The 21,448-nt window shown below is 37.5% G+C and overlaps 1 protein-coding gene across 1 annotated transcript in view; it reads left to right on the top strand.

Annotated features, from left to right (window-relative positions):
- Positions 1-21,448, top strand: part of Eip63E (cyclin dependent kinase Eip63E) — a 123,045-nt gene that overhangs the window by 40,355 nt on the left and 61,242 nt on the right. The window contains exon 3 of the mRNA XM_089246050.1: positions 8,671-8,717. Within this exon, the coding sequence (XP_089102176.1) occupies positions 8,671-8,717 (47 nt within the window). The remainder of the gene's footprint in view (positions 1-8,670; positions 8,718-21,448) is intronic.

Raw genomic sequence — 21,448 nt, 5'->3', positions numbered from 1 at the left:
TCGTTATTTCTTTTAGGATTTTAGAAAAAAAATGAACTTCATATAAAGAGAAATAAAAAATAATACTGTGATATAACAAACCGAACTGATGGTCTCACTGCAACATATATATATATATATATATATATATATATATATATATATATATATATATATACATAAGTTAATATACACAGAAAAACTTCTCATAGTTCAAAGCTCCAGGCACGTATTATCTTTAGAAAATACGTTAAAATCTAATATTGAAAGAATTGAAGAAAAAAAATCCGGAATGGAAAGGTAAACACATTAAAGGCAGTAAAAGTTACAGGTTGTATGGTTCCCACAGGAATTTTATGAGTCCACCCCCTACTACTACTACTAAACCACACATGTACCTCGTCCATATTCCTCTGCGGAACCTCTAACGAATTGGTACATGCGGGAATGTGTGTGTACGTGTAGTGAAACCTGATATGAAGTTTGTTTCTGTGTAATGCTTGTTATGCAGTGCTGCCATCTGCCACCAGTTTTTCTAACTACGAGTGAAGTGTAACGATTGAATAATTAATCGTTGTAGGCCTGTTGCTCTCTGTGGCGAGACTTTTCAATGGGGAGATCGGCTCGCATTTGCGCCTCGAAGTTGGGAACCACAGGAAACCAACTTCAGCCGACCACCACTATGGCGACGGTGCGGTTCGAACCCGGATCCTCGCAATGCGAGTCCGTCATTATGACCACAGCGGCGAGTCCACCCCCTGGCACAAATCATGAATGAAGATATATTCATCACTATATTCTCGTGTTTAAAACAAACTTCTGATTTTTTTGATTTTTTTCACGCTGCTGATCAGTTTCAATTCATATTTACGTTATAAGATTTCATCCATTTATGCCTCTCATAAATTGGTACACTGAGACAAAATGACAATTAGAAATTCGGTAAAGAGACCCCAAATTTCCTATGGAACCTGGGGTGACACTGGACACACACACACGCACACTGCCCAGTGAAATAAAAATCTTCCAGTAAGGTGCAAAACCAAAACTCTCAATTGTCTTACAATCTTCATTACACCTACTAATAATAATGAAGGTGGGTCTCAACTGGTTATCGAAAAGACTGCAGAAATGAAAGTTGTCATCAAAAAATCTTGAAATTTTTCTTGATATTGAATTTCGTCAAAAAAAAACCTACCTTATTGGCAATTTCCTTATCAGGAAACGCCTCCAAACCTCAAGTCGTCTCGTTTACATGTAAAGCGAATACCTTGACGACTGCAGCGCCACAAACGATCAATCAAATAAGCTTTTTACGCCGCCAAAAAACTTTTTTCTTTTCAAAACTAGAAAAAGTCCCCGCAGAGAGATGGGCAGTCAGCCCAGTTGATGGTACTCATTGATTCACCCCTGATCCACCCCTAAGGATATGCAGGATAAGTCCTGCTCAGTATGAAAACTGGCAGAGCGAAATGGATAAATCCCCTAGTCGAGTGCCACTGAGGTCAGATTCGAGGAGATGCCATTCTCTCTTAATGTACATCGTGGGGTTTTATGTTACAAATATACAAATGGTCCTACGAATACTAAGCCCTATAGCCTCCAACCTATACAGCTTAGCACTGCATAACGGCAATGCCAAGCTTAAGTTCCACCCAACACGCAAGAGCAGCAATACAGTTGACGGTACAATACAAACACAAAACAATTGATGTTTATTACAATTTGCGTTACATAAAACACCGCATTTCAATATGGACAACCTTGCAGCACGGGCTACGTCCAAACTAGTGAAAGAGTGCACATGTTGAAAAATGGTAGTTTTATGTAACGCAAATCGTCATAAACATCAATTGTACATTGTCTGCGTTACATTTTCTTTGTTACGTGGTGTTTTTCTTGAAACAGCGTCATCTGTTAGCGAAAATTTTAACTAGCATTTTAGTCTATGTAAAAAAACCTATACCACGCCTTTTTACGCTAATTGGGTGATTTTTTATTAATTAATGTGTCCAGGACTTTTCGCCCAACTTACATAATTAATGTTTTTATTCATTCTCCACCTACCTCACACAAAATTAATTATATATTTCAATTAGCAAACTCCGATTATAGGTAGAGATGTAATGTTCACCTGTCCGCCAGAATTCGGATCAATCAGTTAGCCCTCCCTTACTTATCAGAATTGAGGCAATGGGCGTAGATACACTGTGTGTGTTAGTGCATGTATAACGTTTCACGGCATCCCATGGGAAACACAGTAAAGAATCATTCATCTCTCTCTCTCTCTCTCTCTCTGAAACCCTCTCTCATCCTCCCTTTAGGCCATGGATGGTATCATCTCCTTCCAATCACCAGCCTTCGACGAGAGGTGGAGTTGGGGGGGGGGCACCCCGGGTGCCGCATTACCATTTCCCGGAAATAATTAATGGACCTTGGGGGCGCTCTACCGCATCCCTTGAGCTATCACATCTTCACTGAATCGGGAGAATGATCAGATCCGCTTTAGGGAGGAATATTGGACGTCAGTGTGAAAATAAGGGAGAGCACGTGATATATTCCTCTTACCTACATAAGCTACAGTTAGCTCTGGCTCTGCATAGTTGATTACAGAATTTTCCTGTGGACTCTACGCCACTGAACCAACAAGGATAGTTCACGGCTGTAGTATGCAGGGTGATCTTCAACCCATGGCCCTCCGAGCTTTTAGCTGTGGCCCGCTGACCATTTTTACGTAGGAAAAGGATTAGATTCTAATGAAAAGAAAAGAAATCGTTTGAGAGTACTGGGGTCCACTGGAATTTGCACAGCTGTATTTTAGAACTGTGTGAGAATACTTTCCATATTCAATAGCAACGCTGTGCATTTGACACATTAAAAAGGTCATAGCAAATTCGGAGACCCAGAGCCAAAGCAGTTTTTGAGGCCTGTGATTTCATGCAGCCAACATATTTCGAGAGGTCAAATTTCTCATCCTAAAGGTATACATTGAGGGTGCTTAACTATTACGAGAGTGCAGGTCACTTCAATGGTCTGAAAGTGTACCACGGGCCACTTTAGTCTTCCGTAAACGTGTCGTGGGCCACTTGAGTGTTCTGTAAATGTGCAGCGATCCACTAAACTGATCTATAAATATTCCTTAGGTCAATTCAATGATCTGGGAATGTGAGGCAGGCAGCAAAAGTTTTCTGAAACTATGTAGCGGGTCACTCGATGACCTGTAAATATGCCGCAGGGCACTTAAGTGATGTAGAATTGCACCGCAGGTCACTTAAGTGATGTAGAATTGCACCGCAGGTCACTTAAGTGATGTAGAATTGCACCGCAGGTCACTTAAGTGATGTAGAATTGCACCGCAGGTCACTTAAGTGATGTAGAATTGCACCGCAGGTCACTTAAGTGATGTAGAATTGCACCGCAGGTCACTTAAGTGATGTAGAATTGCACCGCAGGTCACTTAAGTGATGTAGAATTGCACCGCAGGTCACTTAAGTGATGTAGAATTGCACCGCAGGTCACTTAAGTGATGTAGAATTGCACCGCAGGTCACTTAAGTGATGTAGAATTGCACCGCAGGTCACTTAAGTGATGTAGAATTGCACCGCAGGTCACTTAAGTGATCTGTAAATGTGTCGCGAGACACTTACGTTACCAGTAAATGCATGCTACTTAGATCATTTTTACAAAATTAGGTTTGAGGTCATGGGCCACATTTTTCCCGCGGGTTGGGCATATATGGTATACATAGTTACAGAATTTACAGAAATGATAAAAAGCATCTTGATAAGAAATAATTTCAGAACTATTGATAAAATAATAATTGCATAATTGATGAAATTCTATAATTAATGAAAAATTTTGTTACAGATTTACTGCAGGAAAGAATTTCAGAAATGTTGAGAGCAATTTCAAAATTATTGAGAGTAATTTCACAGAATTGTTAAAAGTAAAATTTATGAGAAGAATTAAGAATTTTCTAAAGAAAATAATTTTATAATTATCGGGCAAAATTTCAGATTCAATAAAATACATAATTAATCAAAAAAGAATTGATTAATGAATTAATTATTTAATGAAAGGAAGAAATTTAAAAACAAATAAAAGTTCAAATTTAATGAAAGAAATAAATTCCGAAGTAAAAGTGTATCCAGAGAGAGAGAGAGAGAGAGAGGGAAAGAGAGAGTAAAAATTTGGGAAAATCCTGAAATAACCGAGAATACCTTGGTAATACTTGGTGGACCGCGGGCTTCTCGGGAAGTTTAATTCGGCCTGCATTGTCTGAAAGGTTGAAGACCCCTGGTTGACTACCTCTACAATCGTTGGCTTCAGAATGTTGTGAAAAGTTTCCAAACGACATGCAGTTCCTTAAAATGTCGCATTTTTTCAATTTTGTTAGTTTAAAAATCCCCCAAAAAATGAAATAATTTGTATATTCGAATGTGCTTTGCTAAAAATTATTCTTACAGATGGAGATTTTTCATTGGTACAGAAAAAAAAAATTAATTCAAGCTTTTGTCAACTGAGGGCGCTGCATGAAGGCAAATCACTGCAAACATGCAAATCAGAGTCATAAAATGCAGAGTGTACGATTAATAGCTAATTTCTGGATTTTCCTGTTACTCGCGCTTACATAAATTTTTCATTGCGGTATTGACATTGGTGGAAAACGCTTTATCGGTGAAATTGTTTTACCTGAGCCACGAATCACCGGCTGGAGCTTCACGAACGTTTCGGACTATCACAAAAGAGATTGAACGAAGTTGCAGGTCCAGTCACTCCTGCCGGACTTTCGTGCGATACCCTCTATCAAATAAAATTGAAACTAATTGTTTTTCTTCTATGGGCCAAAAGAAAAAGAAGTATACCCCCCCCCCCTCGTTTGAATAACTTTTCGCAAACGGCATTCAGCTGTACGTTCAATTTTTTATGAATTTTTAAATTGTTTATGAATTTATGACACCCTGTACTTCTAAAGTCAGCGGTTGCAGAGATTAGTTCTGTGGACAAACAATTTTAATCAATTTATAAAGTGGGGAGCGAGTTTTGGTTTAATCTCAACTACGGCACCACGATGTATGACTGAAAGTTCAAAGGAAGGGGGGGTCAACCTTTCAAACACTGCGGGCCAAATTAAACTTTCCACGAAGCCCGTGGTCCACCGAGTCACGTTGTGGTATTCTTAGCTATCAAACAGGGTTCCCCAAATTTTATTGAACACTTTTATTTACTCTGAATTTATTTCTTTAACTTCATTTCATTAATTAATTAATTAATTAATTCTTTTTTATTAATTTTTCAAATTTTAAAATTTGTCTCGATAATTCTGAATTTTTTTCATTAATTATGAAATAATTTCTTCTTTTCCAAAATTTTCTTTTTGGAACTTTTTTTTCATGAAAATTATTACTTTTAACAATTCTGAAATCACTTTTGACCATTCTGAAATAATTATGAACTTATTTAAATCAGTAGTTCTTCAATTATTTCTTTCAGTAATTCCGTAAGTATTATTTTTTCATTAATTATAAATTTTCATGAATTATGAAGTTATTTTTTTTTGATAGTTCTAAAATTATTTCTTCCAAAGGTGTTTTTAGCATTTCTGTAAATTCTGTAATTACGTGTGTGCCTTTTGGATGCCGAATTTGGCCTATCGAAATATGTAGCCGAAATTATGGGCGACTTCAAAAACTGTTTTGGCTCATGGCCAACGAATTTGTAATGACAGCCTTTCTAATGTATCAAATGCACAGCATTAATATTGGATCTAGAAAGTATATCTCCAGTTCTAAATACAGTCAAACCTCGTTAATGAGAGTCACTCTTGGGAGAATAAAAATATGACTTAGTAAGCGGAGTGACTCATTAAACGGAGTAAGCCATAGCTGTGCCAATTCCTGCCTGAGGACAATTGGGACTTCCAAAAAGTGACCCGGTAAGCGGAGTGACGTGTTAACCGGGTGACGCACTAACGATGTATGACTGTACATCCGGGCAAAGAACATCAGAAACAATTTCTTTAACTACCGAGCCTGAGGTGGTCCAACTCTACTGGTTGGCCATTGCCATAAATCAGTGTTTCTTAACTTTTTTTGCCTGTGGCCCCCTTTGAACCACCTACCCAGAGTCTTCGACCCTCATTTAGAAGCAAGATCCTTTTACGTATTGGATTTTTTCAGTGAATTTATACTGAATGAATATTTTGCAAATAATATTGGTCTCCGACCACTGGGCTGGCTTGGTCTCCACCATTCAGCTCCCCACTAGTCTGAGTTCTATTCAGGGCCGTCTCAACATCACGGGCCCCCTAGGTAAAGTGATGCTATGGTATCACACTTAGGTGGAAATAAACAGCCTACTTATTTTCAAAACTTGTTGCACCATACAAAATATTGAGGAGGTGGGGGTCACTTATGGACACGAGAGCCCCTCGCCCTCCTCACAAGAGTGGGACTGACAGAGCTGCAGCCCGGGGGGGGGGGAAGCGGCTGATATGGTTTTCATCATTCTTTGTTTTTTCACACTATAAATTTAATACAGAGGGGCCTGCGGAAAACCCCCATCCTAGGGAACCTGCTGCAAAATGTAGGTGGTGAGGCCCAGGTGGGTCCATGCCCTAAAATGGCCCTGGTTTTATGGGTAGTTTTGTTGGATTCTGTAAATGTCCAGTCACTAATATGAAAGCTTTATTTCTTCACATCTTAATTTTTCTTCTCAGCTCTCTGCAGCCCTCCAAATCACCTGTCAGGGCCCCTTTCTCAATTTTCTTGCGTGGCCCTCTCGAAGTTTCCCAGTACCACCAGGGGGTCATATGGCCCCGGTTGAGAACCACTGCCATAAATGACTACATATTGATACATAAAGCAGTTCTAAATACAACAGTATAGATTTCAGTGACAAGAGCTCTTTAAGGAATTTTTTATTTTTTTTGGAATTTACTAGTTTTTGTAAAAAATACTAGTATGTAAAGAGTCTATTTCTTAAAAATGGTCGGTGGGACACAGCAAAAAGCTGAGGGCCACATTTGTCCCGCAAGCCATGGGTTGAAAACCCCCGGTTCGAGGTATAGTGCGTTTCATCGCATCACATATCGGTCGTGGAATTTTGCTCCATCGAACAAATTTATTCAAAAGTTGTTCAGTGGAAATATCCACGAACGTCTTTAGAATACACCAACTATACACACAACCTACTACGTTTGCATCGTGTATTCCATTCAATGGCGTCGCTGGGAAACGGAAAAGTTGGCGCCTGTTCAAGCGAAGTACGTGAGGGTGAAAGGCAAAGCCATTGATCGATCGATCAAATTCATACAATCGGGGAAAAAAAAAATACATGCACACACACATATTGCTTTGTTTTCGTTATTTGCTGAATGGCAACACTTTTTGTTTCTTTTTGCCCTCCCCCCTAATAGGATATCAATCGCTTTGGATGGATAGGTGGGCGGTTTGTTGGCCAGGTAATGACGTCATCCGGATCAATCTTCCTCATATAGACAAAAACGACCTTATTTTCTTCAAACGCTGGATTTAAAGTTGAATATAATGGTTATTTTCTTGCATTTTATAATGCAATGCATCTCTTCAGTGTGAGGTTTTTTGTTTTTGGGCCTCGCGCATAACCGAATGTTTTCAACTTGACGCAATGGGTACGCTACAAGAGAAATGAGGAAAATGCGGTTATATTATTCATAATAGAGACGGTCACACGATGCACACTTACCAAGCATTTTGGTAAGCTTGATAAGTTTCCCTAAATTTATGACTTTTACCGGCGATTATGCATAAAACCCAAGCGTTGCGTCGTTGGTAAACATAATAAATCGTACTATATGATATACTATACATACATGTATCATTATATCGAGGTACGATCGTGAATATCTCGGAATACGATCGTGAAATTTGTTATAATTATATCGGGGTACGGTCGTAAAATTTGTTGTAATTATATCGGGGTACTACCGTGAAATTTGTCATCATTATATCGAGGTACGATCGTAAAATTTGTTATCATTATATCGGGGAACGGTGGTAAAATTAGTTATTATCATTATATTATCATTGTATCGGGGTACAATAGTACAATTTGTAATCATTATATCGGGTTCCGGCTATATTCATTACTCACGCTAGACTCATTTGTAATTTTTTTTTCATATTTATCAAATTCCTCAATTACAGTAGGGTGTTATACATAATCGCAGATTAAAAGCGATAAATTTCAAGTATTTATCAAAAATTTACCAACAACACTTGGTCTCCCTATGTATATTCACCGGTAAAAGTGATAAATTTAATGCATAAGTGGAAGCGATAAATTTATCAAACTTACTAAGATGATTGGTAAAAGCATGCATAATAACGGGCTATTATGCATAATAACCGATTTATCACATCTACCGTACCAGATAAACATCGTAAACAAAGGATTTAAAAAAATCTTATTTTCTATCTCTAATTCAATTGATTATTCCTTCCATTAAATTTCGCCGCGATTCATGGAATAATTATTAAAAGAATTATTTTTTTCAGATAATCCAAATACATAAGAGAGAAATCAGTTCAGAAGATGATAATCATTTAATGAAAACTCACTTCTGTATTATGTAAAGTATTTTTGTATTCAATTTATACATTTTTCTACGTTAATTATGCCTTTTTTTTCTTTGACCATTTTCATTCGCAGCCATATCAAAAGAAGAAATCATTCCAGAATATGCCCAAGATAACGAAGTAAGTTGACGGAGAGAATAATTACGTCTTACGTTGCCATTAATTACTTTACTTCGTTTTTCATTCATTAACCAAGTAATTTGATTGCCTCATGAATGTATATTTTTTTTCCCCTCTTATTGATTTATAATTAAGATAAAAACAAGCACGCGCTAATTAGTTGAGGAAACGTTCGTTCTCCATCGTCCGTGTCTCGAAGCATTTTACTGCTATTCGGTTCAATTTTCTTCAATTTAAGTGACTTTCATACAAATTACTGAACTTCGGTGAATCACTAGTTTCAGGCGGGAGTTCTTAAACTAGATTTATTTAAACCGCTTAGAATCGGTTCATTAGATAGACGTTGTTTGCTCGTTTTGCCACCTATACGGTCGTTTTAAACACTCTAGTGGTCTAATTGAATGAGGATTCGCATTTCGAAGGCTTCAGGATAAAGCTGCTCAACCTTTAGGAGGGTGTGGGCCACTTCATTGGTTCGTAAACGTGTCGCGGGCCACTTAAGTGATCTGGGCTGCTTTAGTGATCTGTATTTGTACCGCTGGTAACTTGAGTGATGTGGGTGGAACTGTACCGAAGGGTCGCAGGCCACTTGAGTGATCTATAAATGTGCGGGACCGCTTGAGTTATCTGTATCGCGGGCCGATTGTGTTATCTGAAACTGTAACGCGGGTCACTTAAATGATCTGGCAATGGCGGGCCACGTGAGTGATGTGAAACTGCACTGTGGGTCACTCAAGTGATATCTAAATGTGCTGGAGACCACTTGAGTGGCCACTATGTGCCGCTTAGTTCATTTTTACAAATTTAGGTTTGAGGTCACGTTCCGCATCGATGATTCATTCGGAGGGCCATATTTGGCCTGCAGACCCATAGGTTGAGCATGTATGCTTTAAGCTGTATGAATGTATACTGGGTGTTTCAGAAAGGACTCCTTAACTTTGAAATGGTATATAACTCGGAAACAGTGATAGATAAAAAGATGGAACAAATGGTACACCCGCGTTTGATGGGCGAGCCTGAAAATTTAAATACACTGCTTTGTAAAATTAATCAGAATTTCAACTAACCGATGGCTCTACAGTCGTTTTGTTTCACAACTTCTTTCCTGCGGGACCATTTGAAGGTCATTGTTTAAAGCAAGAGTCCTCAAACGCTATATCAGCTTGAAAAGTTTATCTGGGAGTCCAACGCACTCATTGAAGCAGATATTGCAGGAAAGTGGCTATAAAGTCATTAGGCACGTGACCATTTTGACTCCATCGCAATGTGATCTGACCTATCTTCGCGAAGGACAATATCATCCACAATATCATCCAAGGACAGTGGAGTCATTTATTAACTAAAGTTGTAACAAATTTCACAAACCAGCGTATTTGAAATTTCAGGCCAGCCCATCAGGCGAACTATCACTTGTGTTTCATCTTTGTACCTATTACTGTTTCAAAATTATGCCATGTCAAATTTAGGGAGTCCTTTCTGAAACACCCTGTACATCATATTGTTTTGTTTAACTCTATTCGAAACAGTAACACACTCATAACTTATGCTTTTATGCTGATATTTTCATAGTGCCATATTTTTTAACTTCTCCGAGGCTCACGTTATTACTGTGTCGGAAGTGAAATGAAGTGATGTATAATAAACGGATCGGGTGAAAAGGCTATGGAGCCGAAGAGATACAAGGTTGTTGACTGTTGGGCGTGAGAGATGTCGGACGCTCTGGTTTAGGCGTCTATGTAAATAAATATGATTATAAGTTATTCTCGTTGGCTCTGGTGTATACTTAAATAGTGATATGTCTAGGAGGCCAAGCGAAGCAATTACAGCTATTACTTCCTCGTCGCTCTTGGTGAAATGAGACTTCAATCATTCCCAAGAAAATTTTTGAGACCTCTTTTTCGGGGGTCACGGTGTAGTCGCGATGTAAAACACCCTGGCTTCCAATTACGGAAGGCGGGATTCTATACCGGTGACCACATAGCACTGGATTGCTAAAGTTGGACTAGTTTTAGTAAATAAACTAAGAGGTGATGACGTCAGCTGGCTTCTTCTTTCGTAACAGACAATTAGTTGGCTGGGAAATTTTGCACCTTACTTTGAAAGAGCCGAGTTTGGTCAGAATATTATGCATTGCGGACGGTGACTTGAAAAACTATCTTGAGTGATACGACGTTCAATGTGTAACTCCCGGGCTGTTAGGCCACATTTTGCTGACACCTTTGGTGAAGGATTAATAACGCGTAGGTCTCTGAAATAAGCAAGAAAAGCGTCTGACCGTGGCGAGTTTTTCATTATATACAGTGGAACTTTTCGATTAACGAGCAAAAATTCTCACCGAATTTGGACTTGGTAAACGAGCGATGATATCCATTACGAGCAAAATTTTTTGTGATTTGTTTATTTATATACACATGTCATCACAACTGAGCTGATATTTTTCGCTTTCGTCACACACGTACCGTGGAATTGTGGGTGATATTCTTCTCCTACAGTCTCCGGTCAGCTTGTCTCAATCAAAAAATGAATGAACACACGTGCGAGCGAGACTGTTTACAATACGAAACTACTGTAGATGTAGTATTGTAACCACGCGTAGGTGCGCACGAAGTCTTTTTTTTTTCTGCTTGAAGAAAATTGTGGGCTAATTGCGTTATTGAACTGACTTTGAGGGGGCTGGCTCAGGTGCCAACATTTGTCGAAGAGGCTGTGCTTTTTGGGGGGGAGGAAGACCATAGAGAATCGTCCGTAAATCATCCTAAACGGTAGTTCTTCTCTCTCTTGTCGTTTAGAGTAAGTTAATTTGTAAACATTATATCGTATTGCATGTTTCTCTTCATGGTGTTAGTATATTATGTACAGTGTAATATAATATAATGTAATATACAGTCTTTTGTAAGTGTTAGCACGGTCTTTACATCATCAACCGTCCGTCGTAGTGGTATGATTTTAAAAAATGGTCAACATGCGTTCAGAAAATTACCCTGCACCGGTTTTGCGAGTGAAAATACAGAGTGAGACAATTAGAAAGTTGTTGCTCTGTCTCTCCTGCTGGTAACAAAAAACAAAAATTCCACGTTTCAAAGTGCAATATTCACTGAGATATTGGAATTTGTGTGCAAAACGGAGTAAATTCGGGAAAGAATTAGATGTGGTAAAACGCTTTTTCCGTATTTAGAGCTGTTTTTCGAATTCGAATATCTCTGGGAATACTGCACTTAGAAACATGGAATTTTTTTTTTCTGTTGGCCTCAGGAGAGACACGGCAACAAACAACTTTCTAACTGGAAGTTAGAGGACGGGGGGGGGGGGCCCGTATAAAAATCCAGATTTTTTTTATTTTGTAACACACACGGTATTCTTACTTTCAGATCTGGCACAGGGTAATTTTTGAACTTCTTAGCATTTTTTTAAAGTGCAACTATACCTCTACGATGGATGGTTGATGAGATAAAATCCGCATTAGCACTTACAGGACACCCTGTACATTTTATTGTATTATTTACCATATTATTATTGTGTTGCATTATTGATTGCGTGCCGTTTTTATTAGTCACTAGCTATAATACCCCTTGTGCTGCATGGTTTTCTTCACTTACTGAGAGGATTGAAAAGGTGACAAACCATTACAAAGGCATGAACTGTCATGCATAATACTGACAGCAATAAAGAAATGGCAAACCATTATAAAGGCATATACATGTCTGAATTGCATTGCTAGGGAACCACAGTAACCAAAGTAAACGTTTCGGAAGTGATTGTTGAGGCCCATGAACCACTGTTGCCCGACAGTTTTTCGCCAATTTTTCCTGCTCCGACGATCTTTTAAAGTAGCCTATCATTCAATTAGGTATACATGCTAAATTTGACGACGATAGATTATTGATCATTTTCTGCACACGAGGACTAATTAGAACGGGACCTACAATTTATTGTCGATTCCGAACGGCAGGCTTGTTTTCATACTCATCGAGAGGTTGGTGCGCTAACCCGTCAATTTGGGGACTCCCTGCGGTAGCAATTTTTTCTGCGGTCATGTCACCATTTCTGTTGTATCCCTGTGTCAGGAAAGTTTTCTGACAATGATGAACCAGGTATCGAACGAATTAAGCTCGTTAGCCGAAATTCCACTGTACCTGTGTAAGGTTTCGACAGGTACATTATTCATAGGCAGCCAATCAGAGAACTTCGCATATTCAATCAAACAGTGGCCAATACAACTCACATCTGCAGACACATACGCATTGTGAATATTACGAAGATGCTCGCTCGCCACAGATATGAGTGCAACATCAAGGCGAAAGTTCCCGGCCCATAGCCTAACAGCCTATAAGTTGCGTGTACATGGTGTCCCATAAATACTTTAATAGTTTAGAAGTTCATAAAAATTTGAAGAAATTGGTTTGTTTGAATTCGATATGCGAATTATAATCTTTCGAAAGGGATTTTTTGTACAGAAAAACAATTAGTTCAAATTTTTGTCGATAGAGGGCGTTGCACGGCAGTCCAACAGTAGTAATTGGACCTAACTTTTCTCCAGCCCTTCCTGCGTCTGAAACAGTTCAGCCACCGATTCGTGGCTGAAGTAAAAAAAACTTCACACCAGTAGTGCATCATCCGCCAATGTCAATATCGCAATGAAAACCTAATGTGTGCACTAGTAAGAGGAAAAATCAGAAATGCTTCGTACATTTCTGCCAGTTGGTGCTTCGTGCAGTGCCCTCTATCGACAAAGACTTTTTTTCTGTACCAAAAAAAAAAAAAAAAAAAAATTCACGAGACAATTTTTTTCGCAAACCGCATTCAATTACACCGATTTGTTTAATGTTTATGTGATTTTAAACTATTTAAGAGAATTTATGTGACACCCTATATTTCACCTGACGGCGAGGGTTTTTCGATTATTTCGTTAGATGTCTGCGTAGTGCGTGCTGCCATCTATTGATATGCGAACTTTTTCGTCCTACCGTGAATAACGATACATGTTACAGCAGTTTTTGTGAATATCTTCATACATTTTCTGTAAATGACGTTTCCGAAATTGGAAATTGAAAAATAAATCCATAAATTCTGATTCCGGGAACGTAATTTTATATTTTCTATTTAGTTTGCCATTTAAAAACAATGGCGACAAACTAAATACAAGTTTTATAGAAAGCTAAAAAAAGACTTTGAAAAGATCGGACTAGCTTTTCTTTAGAACTATTTATTCTTGAAACACCAGGACAGAATACCTTGATTTAAAAGACCGAAGGAAAAAAAGTTACCGGAGTTCTCTTGGAGGAAAATACCAAAATAAAAAGACGGCTCCTCATCAACTGGCCATTGTCCTTCCTCACTTCTTCAATCGGAAACTAACAAATTCCTGACATGGACTTTCGTCTTCAAAGCTCGCTCCTATTTGAAAAACGGGACGGATCGAATCCGTAATCGGAAACATCGACAGAATCCACTTCAAGAGACACACACACACACCAAACTCTTCCCTCTCTTTCACCATCCCCAGCAGGTGAAGTTCCTCGAGACTTTTCCATCCGGGACAATCCTAGACAACCGTCCTGGAAAAGAAATAAGGGACGGCGGAAAAAATATCGGGTAAAATGTCACGTGGCCATCGGTTGCTATGGCTACCAATGTCCCTGAATCCTTTTCCCGGATGTCTTCTAGAGAAGACTTCCTTCTTATTTTTTTTTTTATTTATTATTACTTTGGCTTTGGGATGCCTGCGAGAAAGCGATTATCGGTTTTGCCTTATCTCTCCGTTTCCTCCTCTTCTCCTTATCTTTTTTGTTTTTCCTTATCTTATTTTTTCGCTCCCCTAAAAAATGTACGTGTCTAATACAATTACTCGGTTCATATTTCAACATGTACAATTTTTTTTTTTCATTACTATTATTATGCTATGGAGTGAAAAATTTACAGCTATTATCAGTGTGTTCTGTTTTTTCCTTTTCTTAAACCGGGAAAAAATTTTGATCCAAATTTCCTGTACGTGTAACTTTTTTTGGGGAGGGGAGGATTTTTCCCTTCCCTCCTGGATTCCAGGATCTCATCTAACGTTGCGATCATCGAGTGGTTTTTCCCCTATTTTTTGTATCTAATTGCTGCGAAATTTATCAAATTATAGTATCTTAAGATCTTTCCTCCGAGTGAAATCTTGGTATGCAAGATAATTTTGGTAAGAAAACAATATATTTGAGTTTTTTACTAAGAAAAGGCTTTCGTGGTTTGTACTTGCATTTTAAAGATGGAGAATCAGCATCAATTTCGGTGAAATAATTACTTGAGTAATAATGCTTTCCTGATTCAATGAGCATAGATATTCTTCCGGCCAACCCTCGCTCTTGGCAGTAATATCATTTGATGCCATGTGACCAACTATGAGTTATACTTAATTCAACTATGAATATATCATTAATTCCTGAATTTTTCACATTTAGGCATCGTAAGGGGTTTTAAATACCTCGCGAGGCTTATGTTCAGCCGATTCAACTTCACTTAAAAATGTCGTCCCAGAATTGTTGGGAATCGAAATCCCGTTGTTATGATCATGTAATGTTGTCCCAAAAATGTCTCACCTATGACACCGCATAAGAAACACTAAGAGCACAGAACGATGTCTGCACACTGTCAAAAAGTTATGAGAGTTAGGCTTGTTGTTCAGTCTTGATTTTAGGGCTCGTTGTTCGTCTTTAAATTTGAGCAGAGAGATCATTGTGCTGCGTGACTTAGTTCGCGAGTTTAAAACAAAAGCGCAGCTGATGTCTTCCACAATTCTAAAAGCGCATGTAAAGATGTGAGGTGAAAATATTCTCCTCGATGTAAAAATTGGAGAATAATCGAGAATTTTCATTTTTCTTTTAAATAATTTAAATTTTTTTACTAATTTTTTTACATTGTGAAATATAAATCAGTTTTCATTGCCTGAAACATTTACAACAAAACAATTTTTGGTATAATCACCCCCAATGACAACTTCAAAAAAAAAACTCCAGATCATGATGAGAGGTTTTAAAAGTTTGGTTGTAAAGATTTTAGAAACCTTTAGATTAAAACCTTAGAAAATTATTTTAAAATTAGATAAATTTTCAGAAATATGTTCAAAACAAAAGAAATGAAATCAAAGTTGAATTGATAAACTAAGCTATTTTTATATAATCACCTTCATTCTAAGATATAGAACTGTTGTTTTCTTCAATACACACACACTTAAATTCTGTATCACTCACATTTCTTTAAGAGTTGTGCAAAAATCAGCCCTGTTGGTTTAATTTTCTTGCTTTCAAACATTAATATTGTGGTGTCTACAAACTTCAATATTCCCATCTTCTTGACGAGAACAGAGAATATTCTCTCAAAGGACTACTATTATAAATAACTAGAGAATATTCTTATCGAAAATAATAATTATTCTCAAGTTATTTATCGAGATTATTTATTATAATACATGTTATTACATATATTCTTGACAATTCTCTCTGGAAAGATTTCAGTAACTGAAGAATATTCTCATCGAGGGGGAATATTCGAGAATGTTCTCTGGAAGGACTATTATTAATAACTTCAGAATAATTCTTATTATTTTCTATAAGAATATTCCCCAGTAATTTATGAAAGTACTCCTTCCAGAGAATATTCCCAAGGATATCATATGTAACTGTATTATAAATAACGGGGGAATATTCTCATGAAGAACTTACAAAAATATTCTCAAGTTCTTTATAATAGTAGACCTACCAGAGAATATTCTCGAATATTCTCCTTGATGAGAATATTCTCCGAAAGACTATTCTCGAGAATTTTACATCTCTAAGCGCATGACAGAAACGAAGCTGCTTGTCTTTACCAGTCCCACAAGCGCATGATAGAAACGCAGCTTCTAGTTTTCCATAAGTTCGCAAGCGCTTTCCTTGTTTCCTATGAGTCAGCAGGCCCATGCCCGAAAAACATCTGTTTCGCATCCCTGGTAATTAAAGGTAGGGCCCAATTTTTAAATCGTAACCAAACTGTTTAACGATATTTTTTTACCAATAACATTGGTGAAACGCGTCGTTACTTGGGCTATTATTCAAGCAGCATAGTTACCTGAGATATTAAAATTATCATATATTAAATTTATATTGATTTTGTTGAACCAATATCTTTCATTGACGCAAATTTGACAGACGATTATCATTTCGCATATAATTGGAACATCATATTACACAATACTGTGACGTGGCGTGGTCCCGCCAGTAACATGGTGAGTGTGAACTGGGTGGTCCCACGTAACGTCAGAGTAGTAGTGTGCAGGCACCTTTAAACATCAGACGTAGCTGTAGATTCCGTGAGATGCCTATTCAACAGTGTGTTTGTATATTCATAGTCGTGGTCTTGCCAGTGTCATCAGCAGCCACAGGTCGAGGGAGTAGTAAAGATGTAAACGTTCTTTCGTTTTTTTTTCTCATACACGTCCTGCGGATCTCTCAGGGATCTGTGGACCACCTTTCCAAAATCACTAGTCAACATCTAGTGATTTTGGAAAGGTGGTCCACAGATCTCTGAGGGGGGTCCACAGGATGTGTTTCAGAACAAACTGAAAGTTGTTGAAAATAATTATGGAAAATCCATATAAGTGTTCCTCCCCCGACCTCTCGAGGACAACTAGGGCGTAACGCCGCAAGACCTCCGTAACCCCTGTGATGGACCGAGCAGGGATAGTCTTCAATACATACATAAATTAGCAGGTAGTTAAGGTAGTTATAGCTAATAACGGTGTATCATAGTGACTGTTAGCTACTACAAGAGAGGTAGTTTTCATCTTATCTAGCATCAAAATTTGGAATTAATTACTTCATTTTCACATGGAATTAAAAGTGGCAGACTGGGGGGGAAATCCCAGAGATTTACGAAATGCTAATTTATCATTATTCGAATTCCCACAAATTTCACTTCACTCTTAGCGTGTCATAAACTGGTGAATTGCCCATGATCCAAAATAAAACTGGCAAGTGCGAACGATGAACAAACACAAGCAGTAATTAATATGCTGTTGCAAACTCCCTCGATAAGTCGGTCTGAAATCGAACATAGCAACGGGATAAGTCTATGTGGCAGATTTTTGGCATGTCAGCTACGAATATGCAAAGCGATGAGAAACATACTTTCTAATGAGTGTACTCGTAACGTCAGTCATCCCTATGCATATTAATGGATGTAGTACAAAAGTTGGCTATCATAAAATCCTAAGAAAGAGTAACTTGTATATAGGGTTGCCAGACGTCCTCATTTCTGACGTCATTTCAATCATCCTCATACTTTTTTGAAATTTCTTCTTTTTGGTCTCATTTTCTAGTTTTTGGTTTTTTCCCTTTGTTTCCAGGGAAAAAAATGCGTTTGAAACAAAAATTAGTTTGTGAGTGTGTGCTTATTTTTGGTCTTTTTCCCACAAATATTTATACACTTCGAGGGGAACCCATGGCTGTCTTTAACCTTCATTAGATATTATTTACCCGGTTTCCAAAAAAAAAAAATACAGTAGGCCTATATACAGGATTGGCTAGAAGTCCGTAGAAACTTTAAAAATTCATAAAAACTGGAAAAATGACCGAAATAAAAAACGGTTTGCATCGCTAAAAGATCACTAGAATTGTTGTGGTTTTAAGACGGGGGGAAATATTCAAAAACAGCCGATAGGTGGCGCTGACGTACACAAGTTAAAGAAAACGAAAATAATGCCTCCAAATCGTTTATTACAGCAGTATGTGTTCCACATGACCACCACAGAGGATAACCCATTGCAGGTGAGTCACAAATCTAGCAACGGCAGAGTGCAGCAGGTCCACATACACGGTTTACAACGTTGAACTTATCGCAGCTTTATAACCGTCTCATTTGCATATTTCCATCGAAGTCGCTGGTACTAGTGCCATCTATCGACTTTTTTTTTGTTATTTTTTTCCCTGTTCAAAAGATTCTCGTGATCTAGCCCTACAAACCGTTTTTTACTTCGGTTATTTTCTGGTTAATATGATTTTTTAAACTTTCTACGGACTTTTTGCTCACCCTGTATTATATGCGTCACTGTTTTGATTTAATAATAACTGTTTTTTTTAATTGGTATATAGGTGCCACCAACGAATAAGGCAATTATACGAAAAATACAGAAACTCCTAATGCATTTCGACACGCAATAGGTGGCATCTTCAGAGGGAAAAAAAATATTTAACCACTAATCACACTCCAGTGCAAAATTTCACATATCGCCTATGTTTAATCTTTTACAAATTTTCAAAAAAAAAAACCGCATTAAAAGCAGCTCGCGCTCATGATAAAATGACATGACATCAATAAAATCGAACAAAAATTGATTCAAAATGAAGGAAACTCTTCAGTTTATAAGATAATAAAAAAAGATTTGAGGTCCCCCCCATCATAAATACTTGGGTTATATATATATATTTTAACTTAATAATCTCTATAAAAAAAAAGATAAAATCTCCATATCTCTCGATAAAATCTCTTAATCTTTTTCATCATTTTATGCACTGAACAGTTTCCTTTATTTTGAATCATTTTTTATTCAATTACATTAATTCCATCCATCATCTACGTCCGATGCCTGGACTGTCTATATTTTTTGTCATACGCTTTCGAAATTGCGAAGACGAACAGCTGCTTTCCTCTCACGCGCTTGCCATTTTATCATGCTCGCAAGTTGTTTTTAGAGCTTTTTTTTTTAATTTGTAAGAAATCGAGTATCGGACATGCAGTAAAACCTCACCCTAATAAGTCGTCACTCCGGTTAAGTCGTCGTTTTTTCTTCAGGCCCTTCCAGCTTCCATAGACAACGATGTTATTAAACCCTCGTTTACTCGTCGCTAATTTAAGTTAAGTCGTCGCTATGGAAAAGCTTGAGAGAGAGGAACAGATTATTTTTATGGCTCCCATTTAAAAAGAGCTTGTTAACAGCGTTGCCATATGCTTAAGTCACCATAAAAGCATGTGTATCAAATACCAAAACGGTACAATTTAAGTAACGAAAGTTACGCTGGGGGGAAGTTCATTTGCCGACTATAAGGTTTTTGAAACCTTAGGGACTGTTCTAGCTAGATTTGATTTCTGCATGGGCCCCACTAATTCAAGGCTCTTCAAATTTTAACAAAATATCTTTGTAGAGACCTTAGACATTCTTTCCAAAAAGTTGAGGTCTTCTAATGTTTATTTTTCCCTGCCAAGAGCCCTCCCCCTCAAGTCAAAAGTGGATCCTGTGCTCGAGATTACCTTATAGTTAAATTTCATGTCTTTGTGAAATTAATGCACAATAGTTCTGTTGTGAAGAAAAGCTAACTATTTTAACAGTTGCTATAATTAGTATAAAATATAAACTTACTAGTACAAATCAAAGTGTACAATTACATTTTACCACAATAATTTAAGTAATAAGAGATATAAAAGGTAAAAAATTTCTATTATTTCTATTATTTTTTTTTCTTTTGCAATCTATAAATTTTATATTGTAATTTTCGTTCATATTTTAATAAATTTTTATATTGTTTTGAATTTGCATGATTTTTACAATATTGCACATTGAAACTGACGTCACTTCGCTTAAGTCTTCACTCGGTTTAAGCCGTCATAATTTTCCGGTAACACGAGGTGACGACTTATCGAGGTTTTACTGTATAGAAAACTTTGTACCGGCACATGGGATACCATACACAATCAAATATACGTGTTAAAAATTTTAAATTACAAAAAAAATAAATGGATAAATAATTTATCAATAATATTTCTACATAAGAAAATAGTATTTTTACCATGTATAGGAGACCACTTGAGCGCTTAGGGCTCCATATTAATGTCCGAACGTCAGCGTAAATCCAGGGGTATCATTGGATAAGACGGCCAATATTTTTTGCGTCGACACATGGCAGATCCAACCTTTTCCAACCATCTTCCCCCTTAACGCTAATCCTGAATCCTCTGACGACGTCCTTGTAGAATTCTCTTCTCTTATATCATCTCTTCTTTCTGACTGACATTAGGGATTCCTGAAGGGAAAAACCCCGCCTTTACCGGGATTATATACAGATGAAATGGCTCTCCCTCTCTCTCTCTCTCTCTCTCTGAGTCGTTCTCGATACAACTTCCCTCATTCTGCGCGTATTTCACTTCACTTGGCAGATTTAATAGGGTTTATATTGTATTGTAGTTTTTTTTTGCATTTCCAAAACAAACGCCGAAACTACCGTGAAATTCGACGATAATGCCATTGCACTCGTACCTACTCGACTCGTTATCATGTTAAGCTTTTCAACCGATTCGAGGATTTTTCCAGAATGAAATAAGGATCGAACAAACAATTTTTGTACTTATAATCCATTTTTTTTCTTTACAAAGGATTTAGAGTATGGTGTACAAATACCAGGCCAATCCGGTCCTCGAAGCAATTGAACACAATCAGTTAGATTTTCGTTTTCTTTCTAATTGGCTCCCCTCAAAGGGGATTGGTTCAACTTTTAAGAACAAATTATATAGCTTCTATTCGTCCCTCGGAGATATTGCTTAACCTTCACTCGTAAATTTGGCATCGAAGGACGTTTTTCAGCTACTTTCTTATACAATCCTGAAAGACGCAATTCATTTTCAGACGTTCTCGAAAAAACAATTATTCAGCTTTTTTTATACGTGTCTCGAAGATATTGTTCCGCCTTTATTCATATGGGCATCGAAGAATTTATTCAGCTACTTTT

Source organism: Pholcus phalangioides, unplaced genomic scaffold (assembly GCF_987345545.1).
Source record: "Pholcus phalangioides strain wild (caught in Gottingen) unplaced genomic scaffold, Ppha-v1.0 ptg000016l_1, whole genome shotgun sequence".
NCBI lineage: Eukaryota > Metazoa > Arthropoda > Arachnida > Araneae > Pholcidae > Pholcus > Pholcus phalangioides.
Note: the sequence above shows the minus strand (reverse complement) of the source record. Positions and strands in the feature narration are given on the sequence as shown.